Source organism: Bombus impatiens, unplaced genomic scaffold (genome assembly GCF_000188095.3).
Source record: "Bombus impatiens unplaced genomic scaffold, BIMP_2.2 scf_0442, whole genome shotgun sequence".
NCBI classification, from domain to species: Eukaryota; Metazoa; Arthropoda; class Insecta; order Hymenoptera; family Apidae; genus Bombus; species Bombus impatiens.
The window spans coordinates 551,346-571,574 of NT_176861.1; the positions used below are offsets into that span (position 1 = coordinate 551,346).

Sequence of the window (20,229 nt, forward strand, 5' to 3'; positions counted from 1 at the left end):
TCATACGGCGCGACTAAAAGGAGCCATCGAAACAAGAATTCATCACGTACACTCAGATAAATTAAGATCGAATCGCTCTTCTGTCGTTTATTTCAATTTATCCTGTCTTTCGAACCAACTTAATTATTGGAACATGAAATATCCATACTCGTATTTCGAAGTATTTCTAAGTACGTGTCTGAACACGAACACGAAGCAATAACGCATTCGACATGCAATTTACAAATAAATTGAAACGATAACGAAACCTTTTACTACTCCATGATCAACATTATGATCGAGTATCTCACTTTCGATTAATCTCAGTAAGAAGTATGCAATATTTTACTTTGCTTTGGACAGGATTATTAATTAATTAAGGATACCGAACAGTTTTTATCGATAAAGTTGTTCTTCGAGGTGAATTTGCAAAGGCAAGAACTGCCTTGGTTAGGGCAAAAGTCCGTCCGAGGTAAATGCATTTAGGTCGCGCAATTCCCCTGCAAGCCAAAGAAACTTCTGCCACAAAGGCGTAGGTGTAACACATGGCGGTTCAACTTTTTACTTAACCTTCGAATGAGTAACAGGCTTACTCGTCTTTGTGATCTAAATTACAGGATGATAGGTCTTGAGATGTAGTTGTGAAAATTAAAATTGTAGCGGCACATGAATCACATTGGGGTCACCAATTTGTGTAGGATGATTAAACGTGTTGGTGATGTATAGTGATCGGTAATCAGTCTTTGGAAACAGTTTAGAGCGAATCAATCTGTAATCAGTTGGTTAGTATCGAGCGTTTTATATCGACCAGTATCCAGCGAACTATGGTTGATTTTGTATTCTGTATTACATATTTAAAATATTTTTAAATACATTTGACGTCACTATATACCAACACGTTTAATCATCCTCCACAAAATTATGCAACATGAATTTTAATCTTCAAAAAGTATATTTTTGACTTAATTCGAGAGACAGACGGACGCCTACGAGTAATCGGACGTCACTACGTCTAACCAAATTTTCCAATATATTTAAAGTCATCTAAATGTAGATCGTACGATCAATACGATGAAATCGTACGAACGTAACATGTACGTATATGTAGCACATGCAAAATATCTCCGACAGAACATCTCGAATATTAATAGATCCTAAGATCTGTTCAAAATCAACTGATCTAAATGAACGGTCACGAATAGACTGCAGATTTTCAAGCATTTATAAAATAGAAATGTAGCAAACGCATACAATATATAAAATTATAAGAAGACGAAATAAATTTCGATTTATATTTCATTTCCTTAATTACGTTTATAAAAATATGAGATTGCATAAACATCCGCCGTGTAATGCCAATATACCTTCGATAAATATCGCGACCTTCGTTTCTGTCCATCTACCATTAATTTCAAACAGACCTCGATATCTCGATTAAAAGTTTCATTCGGCATGCCCAGCAAAATTATATCGTCATCGAACACAAAGCAAACGAAGAGTAACCGTGAATAAATCGCGAGCCTCGCCAAGAGACGTTCCAATCAACGGATAAAACGTCAACCTTAAAATATTGCGTTCGTGTCGCATGCTGCAAAGGACAAGCAAAGCATACCCAGACGGAAAGAAGCAAGAAGGCATTCCAAGGCGAAAGGAAAGAAAATATGAAACACGCGGTTGAAAAGGGAAGAACAGATGATAGATACAGAGACACGCGTTACACGCAGAGGATGAAAAATAAAGAAAAAGAAAGTTGCGTTTAATCGAAAAACCAGCGAACCTTCATCGCGTCGGTCACGATCGGTAGCCCTTCAGGGTTGGTACCCTTCCGGCGTGGTGTTGTTCTCCCGGGTGCGCGACCGCTTCACTGTCAGACAGAAAAAAAGAGGAAGGGAAGAAGGCTAGGCCACCCCGTTAGCAACCGCCACCAGTTTATATTTATACACGTACGTACGTACGTACCTTACACACGCGCGCAAACACATACACGCGGCTATTTATACACTTGTATATTGTATATTACGCTGTACAAAAGCCTCGGTTCATGCAGTGATAGAGATACAATAGCAGCTAATTATATTTAAAGACCATAGACGAAAACAATGACAGCAAATATTCCACGTTGTAATATTGTGTGTCACCAAAACTATTCCTTTATTTGGTTGGAAGAATGTATTTATATACTCTATCGGAAGTTCCAAAAATGATTCTTTATTTGATTTATTAGGAAACTTATATTGGCGAAACTCATATTGAAGTTTCTTTCTTAACTATTTTAACATCGAAATCAAGAGACGAGAAGGTAGACTTATCTTACTCAAGAGAACGACAAAAGAGTGAGAAAAAATATTACAATAATTATTCAAATCAATAATACCTTTTATGTTTCAAATTATAGCATTTAATGAGAATTTTTATATCCATTCGGAAAATTAAAATATTTCCTTTTGGTAGATTCGAGTTAAAACTTTCGCACAGTTAGTATTTGCGTGCGTGTGTGCCTGTACGTGTGTACGTGTAGTCAAGCCATCACCACACCCCTCGCTACGCCACCTTAAACTGGATAATTCGGGACAAAGGGAAGGAAATGAGGAAGAAAAGGGGAAACGAGGATGGAGGTTTCACCGGGTGTAAAGCACGCCTCCTGAATTACATATACTCATGCTAACACAATGGCAATAGTTATTTTCCCTCAACGCAACTAGTTTCCTTGTCTCATTCTTTTTTCCCCAATCTGACTCTTTTTCTCTTCTTAGCTTATTATATCATTTACTTTATTTAATACTCTATGTGTTGTACGTGCGGCAACTACCCCTAACGTGTTCAATGTTAATGCAACATCGTTGATGCATTATGGACCAAGTCTCTTGCGTATGTTTGTAATTTTCTGTGTTTTGCTGCCGGATGGAGAGAATCAACACGTTTCCACGGGAAATATATTCGCTAATGTATGTTTCCTTGTATAACGAGGTTTTCAGTGGTGTTTTTATATTACGCCAATGGAGATGGGGCGCAGAAACCTCCGTAAGCCCCGAGCTTAACTCGAACAAGACCAAATACGCTGTGTATTCTAATGACTGCTGCTTACATTAAATCGTTGCGTTTTTAACTTCTTATGAAAACTAGTATCGTTGTTATTAAATTTTTCTTTCCAATTTAGAAGCTGGAAATTATTTCGAGAGAATATCATCTTCTTCCTTCTACGTATTTTATGAATACACTATATTTATTGTATCAATGCCTTTTGCATTTTAACTGCATTTTTTAGGAAATAATATCATTGCTATAATACGTTTCTTTTCAATTTAGAAAATGCAAATTATTTCGAGGTAATATCATTTTCTTCCTTTTATGTGTTTTATGAAATTATATATATCGTATCATACGTTTAACATTTCAACTATATTTTTTATAGACTGATATTATTGTTACAATACTTTCCTTCTCAATTTAAAAACTGGACATTATTTTGCGATAACATATATGTTATACAACTATATAATATTTACTCTGTTAAAAAGGTTATTATGTAAGAAAGATCTCGATAATTTTTATAATATCAACATCAAATGAAAGTAACTGATGAAAAAGTACACACGTAATAAATGAGAGAAAATAGTTCGCGTAACGAAATGTTATCAAATTAACTCCGCGTTATATTCTATTACGAACGTATCAACGGTAAATAGGTTAAAGTTCCAGGAACACGTACGTTTAATTTCCGCTCCACTAAACTCTTTTGCTTAAAGCATCTATAAATGCGACTCAAGTATCAAACGATACTTCTGATTGAAATGTTTGTCGCTTTTCCCTCAGATATACGAACAAATATTTGTAGAAACGGGGAAAAAATCCAAACTATGCGTCTGTCGGCTGCACAGTGAAAAAAAAAGAAAAAAAAGAGGAGACAGATCCATAAAGTGTAAATCCTGACTTTATTATGAGTGGCACGAACGAGATTCATTCTTCCATCGATCGTTCGAAACGGCGCGACGTGTGGCATAGGAATTGAAATCGTAGCCTATTTGCTTTCCTCCCGTATATCCTTTTCACAGAAAGCACGCACTACGAACTTCTCTCTATGCCGATATGTCTGCATTTTTTTTTTATTTTACTGCGGTATGTATGCAATGTTTAATCGTTATCTTCTATCCTTTTGCACCCTCGCGTGCATGCAGCAAATACCTCGTTATACGATGCTGGAAACGTTTATACGTTTCGTTGGTAAAAATCTACCCTTGTTTTCGATTAAAAAATTACAGTATCGATCGATGATATATGGTAATAATAATTGAATCTTCTTTATGGAAGAGAAAAGAATCAGAATATTTGTCTGGGGTTACATCTTTCTACGCACAGTCTATCGTGTTTAACGTATAGCTGAATTATCTGAATCTTTAGAATCTTTCATTTTTATGAATCTACTACTACGAAGATTAATTCTGTATACGCTACCGGTGTTATTATAACAATATTGATAATGTAAATATTTCTATATGAGTTTGTTTCTAAGTTTTTTAATTTTTCTGTATAAACTATGTAGGAATTACGAATATGCTATATGCAAATACTTATTATACGAATACTAATTTACACAATATTTTTCAACAGTGTAAATATTCCAACTTTGATGTAATAACTGGGCATAAAAAAAAGTTGTTTAAAAACTGCCGGGAATGATATTTTATCAGTATCGTTCGAATACAAGCGTTAGAAGGAAGTCAAATATTTCTCTATTTTCTATATGAAGTTTCATAAAAATCGAGCCAATACCAAAAACTGATTCGCGTGGCCAGTGTCACGGTTATATTTCATTTTCACAGCAAAAAATGTCACACCTCGAAAGACATTTTAACATTTTATTCGCCACTTCGTATTACGTTCCTTTTCGTTACATTTCTTTTTCTTTTTTCGCAGACTCGTTTGTAACGTCGAAAACGAAATTCTTAAAACACCCGGCAATAAACCGAAAAAAGACGTTTTCAACAGAGATACGAGGAAAATTCGGTGGATTTTTCAAACGTTGACGCGTTCAACTATAAAAACGGTGCGACCAGCACGCTCCGGGAACCGTGTGTCCCGAAACTGTGAATGGCCGCAATATAAAATGCAAATGACACTTTCACCAAACTGTGGGGGCGTCTCATTTTCGTGGAAAGCCGTTTAAAAAACTGCCACCGCAGATGTTGCTTGAAAAACTTGCGAAACCTACGTGGCTTGCATGACGCATGGTGATCAAAACTTTGTCGTAACTGGGATTATTTATTCCCACCGGTGGAAATATACAAGTTTTACTCAAACTTCTTAACAAACAATTTCTTCGAATATCTTTTATAATTGGAAACGATATACAACGGTACGTGAAAGTATCTGAACACTTACAGACATCTCTTCTAAATATATGTATTATGTGTATTATGCGAAACATTTTGATATTTCATTAACGTTGTAACGAGACCAAACGATTATATTGATAGAGTTTGAAAGAAATCTGAAAGTATAGATTTAGCAGAGATGGTAAAAGTATTTAAACAGTTACTTCAATAACCTCGATATTTTACGTGGGACTATCTTTAATGGTTATTATATGCTTAAAATTACTATTTATGTCGTAGAATAATTATTTTACTCGATATATATTTACAATGAATGTCTTGTAACTTCTGTATGCATTTCCAGATTGGTCTCAAACATCCATACAATCATGTCACTAAGGAAATTTCAAAATATTTTATATGATGCAATATATAAAAGTTTGATACCGTGACAAGTGTTGAAATTCTTTCACGAGCCAGTGTATCTAGCTAGGGCCATAGATCGTTCAGTGATTAGAATTTCTAATTTTCGACGACTGCAACAAGTAATTAGAGATAAATATCCTTTCTGTGGATTATCCATTTTCTCCAATATGGGGTGTCTGCTTTTTAATTTACAATTACAACTTGGTCGTAACTGAATTGCTGCGTATAAATACCTGAACCTTTTTCATTACCTTGATGCGTAAAATCACACCTTATAAATATGGCTGAAACTTTTTCATACCCCGTATATGTACAGTTACGCGAGATTGAAAGGAAAGATGAAGGAAGATCGGTGCCAATAAGGTGCTCGAAGAAAATTGAACGAACGATCGAAGTTTGTTTAATGTTAATGTTGTCTTCGATCGCGGGCGTTTCGAATTTCGCCTCCGAACTTCCGCTTACAGATCGATGCGTCTCGCGAATCTTTATTTATGGACCGATCGTTCTAGATCGTTTTAGAGGAATTTACTCGAGGATTCCATTTGCAGACGTATAAATTATTCCACGGATAAAGCAGGAATAATACTGGCGCTAACATTTTCAGGAATCGATTTCGTTACTGTTTCACTTCGACTTGTCAACACCTGCCTGCCTTACCGGACGCATTTAAGGATTAAAAGCTCGGCATTAAACCTGGAGACAGATTTATTTGATTTTACAAACAGATAACTTCTCTCGCGAAATTATGATTGGCGTTGTCTGTTTTCTGGTTACAACAGAAATTGATAGAGTGCTTCTGTCATGAAAAATCAGGAAACGTTATTAGTATTAGAAATCAATTTGTTTCCTTTGTTTACGAATTAATATCTGAATGAAAATTGCTCGAATATTCGTAGAAAATTCTTCTCCTATTTCATAAATATTAACGTCTTGAAACTTTTGTGTCAACAGATATAAATATAATTTATTTTCAACGCAAATAAAACAACGTTTAAAAAAATATTTTTAAATAAAACAATTATTATGTTCAAAAGATTGGTAACATGATGGATGAGTTAATTCCCTAGTTAATCAGCAAAAACAGATCGAATATAATACGTCGAATAAATATTTCTATATTGCTTAAGTAATAGAAATAGTAAATGAAATTGTTTTTTAAATTAAATAGTCACAAATTGACTTTCTAGTAATCGCGTTAATACACGTAACAAAACAAATCTTTGAAATGATAGAAATTGCTAATAATTGTACGCTATAAAGCTGTCCTACTGTATAAACATGATCAAGAAGAACAGTTCAACGGAGAAGTATTGCTCCGAGGATACAAATGAAGGAATCCCGAGGAGGATTACGAACTTCTATGATATTTTCTTAATTAATGTTAGTGCAACTTCAAGCCCGTGTCTGTTGTTGTCTGTGATAGATCGTATCGTCACTGGATATGAGAAATCAGATTCAGACAAATCGACCATTTCAAAAAATTTCCATTTTCTCACAGGTTTCATTTTCATTACAATTTCACATGTTCCTGCTGGGGGTAGCCACCCTCGTGATAATCAAACAGCCAAAAAATTCTACCAAATGTCCAAATCGGACAAATTGTGAATGTAAATAACTAAATAAAAAAAAAAAAAAAAATTTCACATGTGGCAAAAAAACAAAAAAATAAAGAAAAATCAACATTTAATACTCGACATACCTTTTGATATAATCTAAATAGATAAAAAATTTAGCATTCAAATGGACACGCCATAATCCAATGTACGAGAAATTATTCTATTTCTCATTTTTTACTCGACAAGTTATTCCTATGCTTAAACATCGACAATCGATCAACTTGAACAAATATTTTTTAAAAAATTCTATTTTATTAAAAACACAATTCTAATAAAAATTTAAGCGTTCAGATTTTGTAATATATTTAATTCAAAATTCACAATAAAAGAGATGAAAATGACAAATGACGCCATAATTCCAATACAACGAGAAAATTGTCAACGAATTACTGTCTCGTTGGTCGAATCCCGGTAGATTAATCGCTGGTCGAGTTTCCAGAAATCACTTCCCGAACCTGCCAATTATTTATCTGCAAACAACGGTCGATCGTATCGAAATCTGCGTTTTCCGCTAGAAAACTAGAATCTCCGGGAAAACGCTTCTCAAATCCGGGGAGCGATTAATCAACCCAACCAGTAAATCGAGCTTCACGATCTCCTGATGAAAAATGAATTCCCGCTTCGGAAGATTTCCAATCGATGAACCTGCTCATCGAACCTTCCGCTCAATCGAACCTCGTAGATATCTTTAGAAATCGCCTAACGCCTCCTAACTCGATAAATACGAGTATGAGATCGATGCTTCGTGAGAAAATTTAAGAATAACACACAGAATAACAACGCAGAAGTAACGAGTTTTGAAATGAGACGCAAAGATAACACGTACGTCATCTGGAAACTCTATATTAATACTCTTCAATGAAACTTAAGTTGTTTGTACACTTTATGAACGATTAATTACACAGATAAAAAATTATATAGATATTTTTTGCTTCTAAGTTAATCCTTTGAATTAGTTAGGATAATTCTTTAGGATATTTGGATATTTTCCAATGCAATGCGAAAATTGTCAACAGATTCTCGTCGACCCACGTATAATTATTTCTTAATCATCGTCGTTTAAACGAGTTCAACAACAACGCGTGTACAGTACGCAAAATACCGATCGTTTTCAAAATGGATCTCTACGCGAAGAAGTCCTCGAAAAGATTGGTCCATAAATACGTCACGCGAAGACGCCGAAAATGAATCGGCAAGGAACCGATTAAACGATCGATCTTGTTAAGAAAGAACATGGATAGATCGATCAGCGCGGAAGAATGGAGGGTAAGTGCAGGGTGCGGGGATCACACTTACAAGACTTACGATCGGCGTGTCTGGTCCTCTTGCGTTCCCTCGGCGTTGTTCTCGTTGCCGGTGTCTTCGTTGCTGTTTTCACCAGCGATTCCAGCAACTCGTCGTCACCATCAGTCAGATTCCCGTTGGTGTTTTCGTCGCGAAGCAACGGGGCCAGCGATGTGCGACCTGAAATCCACATTTCGTGTTTTCTTTACAATTTCGACGTTGGAATTTTCAACTTAATTCGTAAAACAGCGAAATCCCGATTCTTTGTTAATATTTCATTTAAAGAGTTTAAGGAGTTATAAATTGTTTTATATTAGTTAACGGGCTTAAAGAATCGTTGTTTTGTCTATTTGTTGTTATCTCTTCCGAAAAGTACTAGATATAACAATAATACGTATTAATAGTTCATAAACTATTATAAGTTTAATCTTTATTTAAATCTGTAAAATTTATTTGAATATTATAAGAAAAAATCTTGGGGAACGACTCAAATAATAAATATTTTATATTAAAAGTAATGAAAAGTAAGATGAAAATTAGTTCAAAGGACAGTTAATTTCATTAGTGTAGCAATTTTATTTACAAAAGTTAATTTCCATTCTCTTTAAGAATGAAATTTAATTACACGAAAGATTATCATTTTTTATTACTTTATAATTAATCATAAGGTAAACGCTGTTCCTTTAGTTAGAAAGATTCGGCATTAGCGCACGCGATGAACTTCCGATAGGAAGAAAGTTCGTGGCTAAAACCTCAGGCCTGCGAACTACGTCGAATGCAAACTGAGAATAATCCGATTAGGGAGTGGAATATTTCTGGCGAACTTCCTATGGAACGAACGATGAAAGATAGATTCTGGGTGAATGTGTCATCATGTGGAAAATTACGTCATCGAAACGGGGTTGTTTAAAGATGCAATTATAGAGGAACCGATGATTTATGCGGGAATTAATAATAACGAGGTTTTCATTCAACGAAAACAATATTAACGTTTAATATGTACGTTTCATAGAGGTTTAACTGATCAACTCTATTTGTTATAAATTTCTCAATCTCGCAACATACGTGTAAGTACATAATTAATATTCGATTCTCAAAATACATTTATCTTAAGAAGATAACATAAACAGTAAGTTCTTAGTCTGTCGTAGTCTGTCGTTTCAATTTTACATTCGTACTACTTCCACTTCCAAATTCTACCGTCAGAAAATTTATTCTAAATCTCAGCTGATACCACAGATGCTTGTAAATGTAAATCTTAATTAATGTAAATTTATTCAAGTTTCATTGATATTTCGAATCTTCTATTCTTTATACTTCTCTTTTATTTCAATATTCTCGTTGTATTACGTTATACATCTAAGGAAGACGCACAAACACACCTGAAGACCTAAAGAAATGTTCCATCCTGATCATCGAATTTCAAAATATGTCCCACGTCACGAACATGTCCCAATCTTCGCAATATCACAATCCATCGAAAATCGAAATACTAAAATGTTATATGCCAACGTTCTTAAACCTTCTCTGTTATTAACGATTCTCGACACATATTTTCGTCGAACACAGAGGTACCGCGACGTTTACTCGAACAGTCGATACAAGGAGACGAGGTCATTTTTCTTTCGTAGTGGCTCTCCGGTCAACTCTTGGCGGAACAGTCTCTCTATACTGTCGGTCCACGGGGCAGAAACTTCGGAACCGTCAAAAGCACGGTGAGTTCCTTTGAGAGCTTCTTTGAAACTCGCCTGAAAGAAGCTTCCATTGGCGGTCTCGGCGGCTGTGTAAATCCGATACGAAGGTTGCTCACGAGAAGAACCGTAAAGAAGGAGATGAGAAGGCAGTGGGAATTCCCATGAAGCAGGGTCAAAGGAAGGGCCAAGTTTTGCGATGTGGTCAACCCGATGTGGGTCTTCAATGTCGCAGATTACTGGACTTTCGTGCCTCTGTTTATTTTCGAGGAGGTTAAACGATTTTAACTTTGCAACTATCTAGCAGGAAATTGTCTACTATTTCATCCTTGCAGTGACATAACTGCGAGAATTTCTAATGACGGTTGATGATACGTAAATTTTTCTATCAAGTATTGTGTGCATACATGCTACTGTTTATAAAGCCAAACATTGGTGAACTTGCGATATCAATCTGAGAATTTTACCAAAAAGTAATGGCTAGTTAGCAATTAGCATCTACTATCTTTTCATGGAAACAGTATTTTATCATCAACATCAACATCATTTACCATAGTGTTTGCAGAATTTTTTAGCTTTTTTATAATGATACTTGGAACTATGAGTACGCCAAATAAGAGACTAGGAAACCAGAGAATTAAGAAACTGGTAAGCTTCTGGCGTATTACTTGCTGAGTGTTTCCTGACGCCTTGTGTATCTAGGAATCTCGGGCATCCAGACACTTCGAGAACCGTGAGATCTCGAATATCATGGCGCGTCAGTGGTCTTAGGACCTTGTCCACTATAGCATCTTGAAGACTTCGATAATCCTAGGATCAAAACGATTCGTACGGTACGACTCTTGAGATTTTGAAAACTTTAAAATGACGAAATAGAACTTATACGATCAATAAAACTTCTGTGAATATTTGTTTTTCATTTTATAAATCCATACGTATTTTTATTCAATTTTATACCTACAACTTAGGTCTATGTAGTACCTACCGATGGACACAAACCTTCTGTCCCCGATACTTTCAAAACACAAATCTAAGATTTAATTCTACAAAAGTTTATTCCTCGAATACACCAGAATACATGAACCGGTACGATCACTTTGGAAATGGAATCTACTGTCTGCCTCCAGGTGACCGGATAAAAGTCCCGTATTCATACATTAATTAAATAATACCAATTAAATTTTTCGTATTATCTTCTCCTCCTTCCTTGAATTCTGCACCTCGTGTACCGTATTAAAAAATCTTCCAAATTCCTCGGGTCTACCTGAACCGTTATAACTGTATATAGCAGCAAAAGGTATATCTACAAAAAGAGGAAAGAAAAGCCACGGTTGCTACCCTTACCTTTCCCTTAGCTTTTCATTTTCAGCAATCTCGACGTAAATACAACCCTCTCAAGGAAACCGCGGATATGAATGCAATAACGGGTCGGAAGATACCCGTCTGAGAGAGAATCTGCCGCGACAAATCGTGATCCTTGAGGCGGCAGAGGACCACGTGGAAAAATTCACATGATATATCTAGGTGTTCAACTCGCGGGGTCATAGGCGACAGAGGGGATGTTGTCCACGTAGTGAAGTAGCGGCTCGACTTAGGTGGGGGCGTTTAGATATTTTATAGAGGAGCATACAAGGGAATAAAAGGAAGGAAAGTTATGATGGCTGCGGATCTCAGGTAATGCACGGGCATTGGCAAGTTTACGAGCCGTAAAGAGGTGGTTCCACCCTCTAAGACCCTTATATGTGTACAGTTCACGGTAAGCATAAGAATTTCAACGCCTTTTTTTTGAAGGTAGAAGGGGAAGAAGATGCGATGACAATACGAGATGATTTTCCGTGACCTGCAAGATATCTGCTTTTCGTTATTCATCGCTTTCCACGAAAACTGTTGTGATCATCTTCTGTGGTGTATCCCGAGAGCTAATTCCGTAACTGAAATATTGGAAGTTGCCATAAAACAGCCGCGCAATCGACACGGAAATAGCATTGCTCGGCCCGGTGCACCCGCAAGGTAATCGAAATTGCTTCGTCGAGTTGTATAGAATTTGGAATTTGTCCCACGAAATTGCTTCGTAAACAACAGGTCCTGATATTTTATGGGAATTTTTATGCCGTTTTACGTGTAATAGTGCGTGGGAAAGTGCCTAGGATGAAATTGCGAATAATGACGTTTAGAATTTTCTAGCGTATACCGAGTATAATAATAGGAAGATAATTTGTTTTGTACAGAATTTCAGATTTGTCACGGGAAAATGTTTGGTAACTCATTTTAAGAATCGTATTTCAAATAACTAGTATATAGTCGGATAAAGATAATTGAGAATACAAGTATAAGTTGTGTCATTATGTGGATAATACGATAATATGTATTAATAAATGATTATTATCAGTAACAAGTATAGACATGTTCTTAGAGCTACGAATGGATAACGACAGTACGCTATAAATGGTTTTCTAACTTTAATAACGAAACTCTCAACTTGAAAATTGTATAAACTGCATTAAAATTGATTGTAGTTTGAAATTAGTTGCCCAAACTAAATTTCACTTCTTTAATTAATTTCGCTGAGAGGGCGTAAACAGTTATGTCTGAAAATTACGCTTTTCTACGTTCCTCTTGATATAGCAAAATGATAATGTCATATTTGCGGCAACCCTTTATGTCTTGTTACACATTCTTCCTTGTTTCAGGAATGCTCAAATTTTACGTAGCTTTATCTACAACTAACTCCGAATTCCATCTCGTCGACTAAGTTATCTCGTCGCTTCCGTAATATATTGTATGATTTAAAAAAAATTTCATCACGAATGCGACAACTTCATCCCGTTTTCCACATTCTCAACATCCTATGCACTTGGCAGCTGTCTAATTAATCTTGCTATTACTTTTGCTATGCATATTTTCTTTTCTCATTTCCACATACGCTAACGAAAACATGAAAATGTAAAAAAACGCAAAGCTGTTGCGAAGAATTTTTGCAAAATGTTAAAAACGCTGCATATATCTCCGATAAGATAGAACGACAGTAGTATATACCAATATGTAGTCAGACAAGTGCTACTCTGGCTGTCTCTCGCAGCAGATATCATCGAAGTATACGATACTGGCATTTTTTTGCATATTGCGTTCAAATAATATCTCTTTTATATGTACAGTGCTGTACTAAAATCTTACCGTGGCTCATCGAGAAGAAATATTACAGTTTTACGAACGCGTTGAGAAACGTTTGGTACTATGTTAATTTTCATCGACTCGTTGGTCGTTTTTTTAAAGAAGTATTTAGTTAAAAACTCATGATTTGAAATAATTCATACCTTTAACAAGTTCTTCGTTTGTTTCCAAAAGTAATAACTCTTTCAGAAACATCAACGAATAAGTTTTTAATCGCTTAACTTCGCACTCTCTGCTATTTTCTTATTAATATTTCAGGAAGCCGCTTCTCGTTTCGCTTCTTTTCTCTCCTGGCTTATCTCTATGCGTATTTTATAAGATTTAGAACGAGGCTCTATTTATTGCAGTAGTTTCAAATTTGCGAATCAGGAGCAACCATAAATAAGCAACACCATAAACAGAATTTCTGATATAGTTGGCGTAAGACTTCAGCACAGCGTATTTTCTTCTCTCGTATTCGTAAGCGCATAAACGCACCATCCATACGAACAAGATTTTTTAATCGACAACAAGTTCTACGTATACGAAAACCCATATTAATTACGCGAATAATTTCATCTGCAAGTAGTATGTATCAATACATCCTAAAATATAATATCACGTAACTCATCTGAAGGCGAGATAACGAAATTCTAGACGATCTGTCATAAACAAGACTCAGCGGAAAGCTTTCTCGAAGAAAGAGCAGGCAAAAAGGAATGAGACAAAAATGCGAGACGAAGGAAAATATTGAAGGTGGGCAGGGAAACAACGTAAACCCCTTTCACGCGGGATTATCTTCTAAACGCGATCCTCGCCGTTTCTTTCGAGGCGCAGAGTGGCCTGATGCGCGGCGTTCTGAAATCTCGATGCCGTTACTTTTCATTTTCCGGTAACACCGTCAAACGAGCCGACGCTATCCTCGAATCTAGCCTCGAGAGCGTTTGCTTAAGGAGGGCATTTATCTCGTGTGCCGCCACCGGTTCCAACGCTACAGAAACGAGGAGAAATTTTCGCACTTTGTTCTTATCTGCGCCGCGGAGCCACCCTTTTAAGGCGACGCGTTATATTTCCGACCGCTAAGGAGGACGACGAGAATTTTGGCTAGCTAGCCATTCTTTCACCTGCGCCAACTAAATCCGAAACGTCCTGAAAATGAGAATTTTTTCCCCCCCTCTGTTTAGAATGCGTCATTGAGAAAAGAAAGGATATTATCGAGATGGAAAGAAAATGTTCATTTTTTAGATAAAAAGAATTGAAGCAGAATTTTGCTTTTTGAGGGTACAGTTTACTAAGAGACGCTTATGGAATTCGCGAATTAATTTATGATTTCAAAGTATTTCGAAATATATTCGTAAATTATATTTATATTTTATTTTTATTTAAATTATACGACTATGTATTCGACGTGTGGATATTCTTTAATGTCGTGCAAATTAAACAGACTTCCTTGCTCTATCTCAAAGCAATTAAATCCTCCTATATTTTCTGCACATCGATTAAGCAATGAAATGATTAATCGTTTATCGCAGGAAACTCTGAAATTATAAAGTACCGGGAGAAAATTAACTCCGTAGATAAAATGTACTTTATTTATCCGCAATTACTACCATAAAACCCGTAAGCGCAGTGCCATTCATTTAGTTTTACGTTCTTTTCCACTTTCATCACTTTTCAACGCCATTAATTCGCCATCGAAGGCGTAACGAGCTCGTATGATAGTGCGAGTCACACACGAGCGCAATAAATTTCTCTATCGTACATGCAAATGAAATTAGTAGCTTGTTCCATGGGGCTCGACGAAAGAACAGAGGGAAAAAAAAAGAAGAAATATGAAAACGTAGCAGTGATTTCTGCTCTTCGATCGAGCACAACAAGCGACGGTATTATTTCGTTCTATTGCCCCGTTCTGTATTCTACGGTATCGCGGAGCCAGACGTCGCGTAATGTAGAAATATGAAACTTGTCGGTGGCAGGATATTAGAATGTTTCGATCGATGAACGATGCGACACACAGAAAACGGATTTATGTTGCAAATTGCGCTTTGATGTCCGATGGAAGAACGAATCGAGCAAATATTTCGCGTGATACTACGTTATTTAGCACACGGTCCATCTTTGTCGAATGATATAGTAACAGAAATTGCAAGAGTTTTCCTGTAGAACACCTTTCTCTTTGTTTTTCTGTGCTTGTTTGTTACATTTTGTCGCTATAGTATAACATATCAATAATAGTAATACGCGTATCAATCGTTTTATCAATTATTAAGTGCGGGCTTTCAATGTACTTTTCAAAGAACTTCTTAAGACGATCTGCGTGCTTTTTGTAATACTGAAAAATACTACATATCAGTCGGAACAGATTATTTTATTACAAATAAAATGCTCTGAATAATGTTTCAGTTCAATGATCGAGCGTTCGTCTCCGCAATATTATACTCAAATCACTTAGGTGGATTATAAAATGTCATCATAACTTGAAAATAAAACTATAGGAATATTTTTTTGTATCCTACAATTTAAGTATTTCGTAGATTCTTCTTTTTGTAGTACGCGCTATTAATCGAAAATATTTAGAATACTGTGCAACATAAAATATATAATATAGTTCTTTCACGAGCATTTGTGAAAATACTGGTATACAAGATACAGTAACAATAGAAAAAAAAATAAACAAATATATTTTTAAGGTTTTTGTAAAACCCTTATTGCAATATAGAAGATGAGAATTAGAATTAGAATGCAAAGAATAAAAAGATTAAGGAAAGAAAATGCAAGACTATCGTTTAAGTATACTTATACAATGCATGTATAGATCAATGCATTTGAAGCCTGATAATTTCTTGTATTCAGTGTTTTAATAAATATTCATGAAAATTAGGCTTTGTGCAATTTTAGATCAACGCGATAAATTACATGGTATTTGAGAAATATATTTTATAATTCTGTTATCTCATTTTGTAGAGAATCCAATTAGCAAGCAATTTTCTCTTCTTTATTTTTACGTTATTTTTCACGTAGTACCTCCAATGCGTGCTATTATACCCATTTTTTATTGTAAACGCATTTACGTTACGAAACTAATAGTAGCATGATTTTTTGCCACACTTTAAAAGTGAGTGCCCTGAAACACATTTATTTCACAAATAACACATCGTTCCAAAAACACAATAAACATTGTGCATAATAACTTTGTGATTTTTAATTAAGACTATGGAATTAAATAACAACACTACGCGAAAAAGAAAAAAAACAAGAAAAAAGACATTCCGAGTCGGCAAATAATAAAGAAACTATCGACTTCGTTCGTTTCAATCGTTCGAGTTTCAACCTCACCTTATCCACTTGTAGCAAGAAGATAAACGCGTTTTATCACAATATTACTGATATCAGTTCCGTTATTACTAGTCGCTACCTGAGTTCAGACTCAGTCTCTTTTAGTAAATTAAACAAATCGGTGCAATCTACTTCTGCTAAAAATGCGAAACGAGTTTTGTATCGGTGTTTTTGCTTTTCCAAAGTCGATCGTTTTCTGCTGTCTCCTCCTTTTACTGAGCAGTCAGATATCAGCGCAAACTGAGAATGAATCGTTCGAGAATGCGTTCGATCTGGATGAGACCCAATCTATGGATAATAAAAAATCGAACGCCGAAAGTAATAAGTATACCGGACAGATATCTCCGATAAGAAAGCAAAGTTTATCCGGACAAGTGGATGTGAACGAAGACGAAGGTAATCACGATGACAAGGACGAAACGAAGAAAGGGGTAGAAGAAGTTTCGTTCAATGCCGTTAACAATTCTGACCAAAAAAATAAACCTGAGAATGAAATCACACTTTCCGATGGTTTCTCCGAGAAAATAGCCGGAAGAAGAAATAGAAAGTATGCGAGATACGGTAGGTGTCTCGATACCAATGGGCGTGACTACCATTTGTTTTTTTTATTTGTGTAAAAAATATCAAAAAAATAAATCAAGACAGGATGTCTTTAAAATTTTCAGAGAATTTTGCCGTGAAGAAAAGTTGCACGTAACCCAGGCACATTTTTCTCTTAGGGGTATAATACCTGATTGATAGATGTACTATACGTAATTTTGCTATTTAATTCAATTAACGAATCAAATCTTATCTGTTTTATCAGATAAATCATTGGATCGTATCGTTGTCAGTTTCGTAACACGCTTTTTCAATCTTCCTACCACATATATTTATGATATATTTATGATATCTGAATAAAAATTATTCCCTTTTTTCTACTATTACAATTGGCTTAAGCTAGATGATCGCGTTATGATCCACACGGATACATCTCGTTTTTGTTTCTACGACTTTTGTTTCTAACATTAACAGAAAATCTACAAAACCAGTAACAGTATTTTCATTTTCGTACAAAATTATTAATTAAACTATTAAACGATGCAAATGTTCGAGATTATCGCACGTGACATCAAACATCGATACCAAAATATCAGAACTCCTGTATCCTTACAGATTTATCGGAAGCAGACAGATACGCGCCTCATTCGGATGGTTCAGTTCTAAATTATGTTTTAACGGAGACTAGATTGAAAGAAATTCGATCAAAATTCATGTATTGGTACGTCGACAAGGGTGGTAACAATGACGATGGCGATTATCAAAGGGAAATCCAAGCTTCGATGCCACAAGTACACAAGAATTTCAATTTTCAATTACCATTCTTCGGGCTCAGATTCAATTACACCAGAGTACGTTGTTCTTTGTCATCTGCTTATCAAAGTATCAGTAATTAATAGCTAACCTAATCTGCCAATATTAATAAATCCCCAAGTATTCGTCTAAAGAATACATCACACGTTACAGGTATCAGTAAATGGTTATTTAGAATTTACCGATCCTCCGATGCATTATACTTACCCTCTGGTGTTTCCGGTCAGAAATTGGCCAAAGGAGAACGATCCTAGTTTTATAGGAATATTTTTCAGTAAATGTCGCATAGGAAAAATTCGACCAACAGACATAGACCAGAGGAGACCTGGCGTATACTTTAGGTAGGTTAAAAATTACAAAAATTATTAAATAAAACATTGAATAACGTAGGGATCGATTACGAAAATGAATTTTAGAGTGGAAGAAGATTTGCAAAACAGAACAGATCAATTTGGCGTGGAAATGCGCGAACGTCTCAAATGGGATATTCGCGAAGGAATGATTGGAGCCGAAGCCTTCGACCCTAAACACGCGGTCGTAGTAACATGGAAAAATGTGTCGTTCGTCGGTGGTATCGATAATTCCCTCTACAAAACGAATACGTTCCAAATGGTCTTGGCCACAGACGAAGTGAACACTTACGTGATATTTAATTATCTGAATATTCAATGGACCAGCCACACGGAAGCTGGCGGTGATACTGTGAATGGAGAAGGTGGAATCTCGGCATTCGTAAGTTCATTCGAATCAATTTTTATACACGTTTCGCTTTTTAGGACTGCGCTAAATACATATTGATACATTAGACGAATCTTCTGTTATTCTTTGGTATAAAAATTTCATTATTTATTCAAGAACATAATTGCTTATTAGCTAAAGATAGATTTATTGTCGTAACTCGAAAAGTTTCTATTTTATAATTAATCGGTTGAAATTAATTAACCATTGTAACCTACGTATAGGTGGGTTTCAATGCCGGAAATGGCACAGGAAGCTACGAATACGAACCCTACTCACAAACGTGGATGATCCGCGATTTAACCAGAAGAGGATGTGTGAATGGTTTTCCAGGACGTCATATGTTTAAGATAGATGACGACATAATGCCTTCGGCATTCGGTTCGAGGCCACAAAGGTCCTGCAACTTAGGCTATTAAGTTAAACGAATTACTAAGTTGGTTGCTAACTGGTAATGCAAGTAACATCTTGTATAGCATTTATCTAAATAAACATTGCTCCTAAAATTAATAAATATCCACTGAGTTATGAAACGGAGTGTACGTAGGTATCTACCTTTTGCAAAAATTACCTTTTTGAAAATGGAACTTCTGTAACTAACTTCGCGAAACTAAACCTTCGCGTGGAGGGTTCGTTCGATAATTCATAAAATGCAAGTAACTTATGAAAAAAAAACTCCGATTATTCTTTCGACATTCAGCATGATCACAGATTAGAAACATCGAAAGAATTCCCAGTAAGCAAATAAAATAGCATACATCTACCAAATAAAAGAAAAAGAAAGATATGGGTTAGGCGGTAAAAAAAAAAAGAAAAGAAAGAACAAGCGAGCTCGAAGAAGAAGAAGAAGAAGGAGAAGAAGAAAGGCAAGCAACAGTAGAAAGGAAACTCACCGTCTTTCCTCTGTCTCCTCCATGGTAGGGTACCGTGAATACTCTCGACGTCGGAGATATCGCTTCCGAGCAGTTGCCTGAGCTCCGCGTCCGCGCGATCCTCTTTCGTCCTGAATTTACCAACCTGTAACGATCAGAGTGGATGTCGAATTCACGTGAACAGGCTGAGTGGTTGAAAAACGAGGGATGGAAAGAAGGGGAGGGGCGTCAGTTGGGTAAGAGATCCGCGTACGTTCGACGATATCGCGACAGAAATGAAAACGGAGACAAGCGGGATATTAATGCAACGGTAGGCAAGAAAAGAAATTGATTCTCCCCGCGGCAAAAAAGCAATTTATTCCCCTCGCCGGAGCGCACCATAATGCCGTTCACGCTCCGATAACTGTATTTGATGAGAGAGGAAAGTGGGGCCGGCCCTTCTGAAAGATTTTCAGCGGCCACCGTCGCCGCC

General features: G+C 36.0%; 2 protein-coding genes across 7 annotated transcripts in view; one reads left to right on the forward strand and one right to left on the reverse strand.

Annotated features, from left to right (window-relative positions):
• The window catches only part of LOC100740589 (FH1/FH2 domain-containing protein 3), a 246,234-nt gene that overhangs the window by 5,873 nt on the left and 220,132 nt on the right, over nucleotides 1-20,229 (reverse strand). For 3 of the 4 annotated variants that reach the window (XM_024368443.2, XM_024368444.2, XM_012386979.3), the window contains 2 exons: nucleotides 19,779-19,902; nucleotides 8,630-8,797 (listed from right to left, as the gene is read on the reverse strand). In XM_024368443.2, the coding sequence (XP_024224211.1) occupies nucleotides 8,630-8,797; nucleotides 19,779-19,902 (292 nt within the window). Of the gene's footprint in view, nucleotides 1-1,756; nucleotides 1,844-8,629; nucleotides 8,798-19,778; nucleotides 19,903-20,229 lie in introns of all 4 variants that reach the window. The other variant, XM_024368445.2, reaches the window with a different exon arrangement.
• LOC105680914 (protein mesh-like) overlaps nucleotides 16,876-20,229 on the forward strand; it is a 12,466-nt gene continuing 9,112 nt past the window's right edge. Inside the window, exons 1-5 of one of the 3 annotated variants that reach the window (XM_024368449.2) lie at nucleotides 16,876-17,355; nucleotides 17,950-18,185; nucleotides 18,301-18,488; nucleotides 18,564-18,879; nucleotides 19,110-19,341. In XM_024368449.2, coding sequence (XP_024224217.1) covers nucleotides 16,938-17,355; nucleotides 17,950-18,185; nucleotides 18,301-18,488; nucleotides 18,564-18,879; nucleotides 19,110-19,304 — 1,353 coding nt within the window. In that variant the 5' untranslated portion in view covers nucleotides 16,876-16,937 and the 3' untranslated portion in view covers nucleotides 19,305-19,341. Of the gene's footprint in view, nucleotides 17,356-17,949; nucleotides 18,186-18,300; nucleotides 18,489-18,563; nucleotides 18,880-19,109; nucleotides 19,418-20,229 lie in introns of those variants that run through there. The other 2 variants (XM_012386981.3, XM_024368448.2) reach the window with 2 other exon arrangements.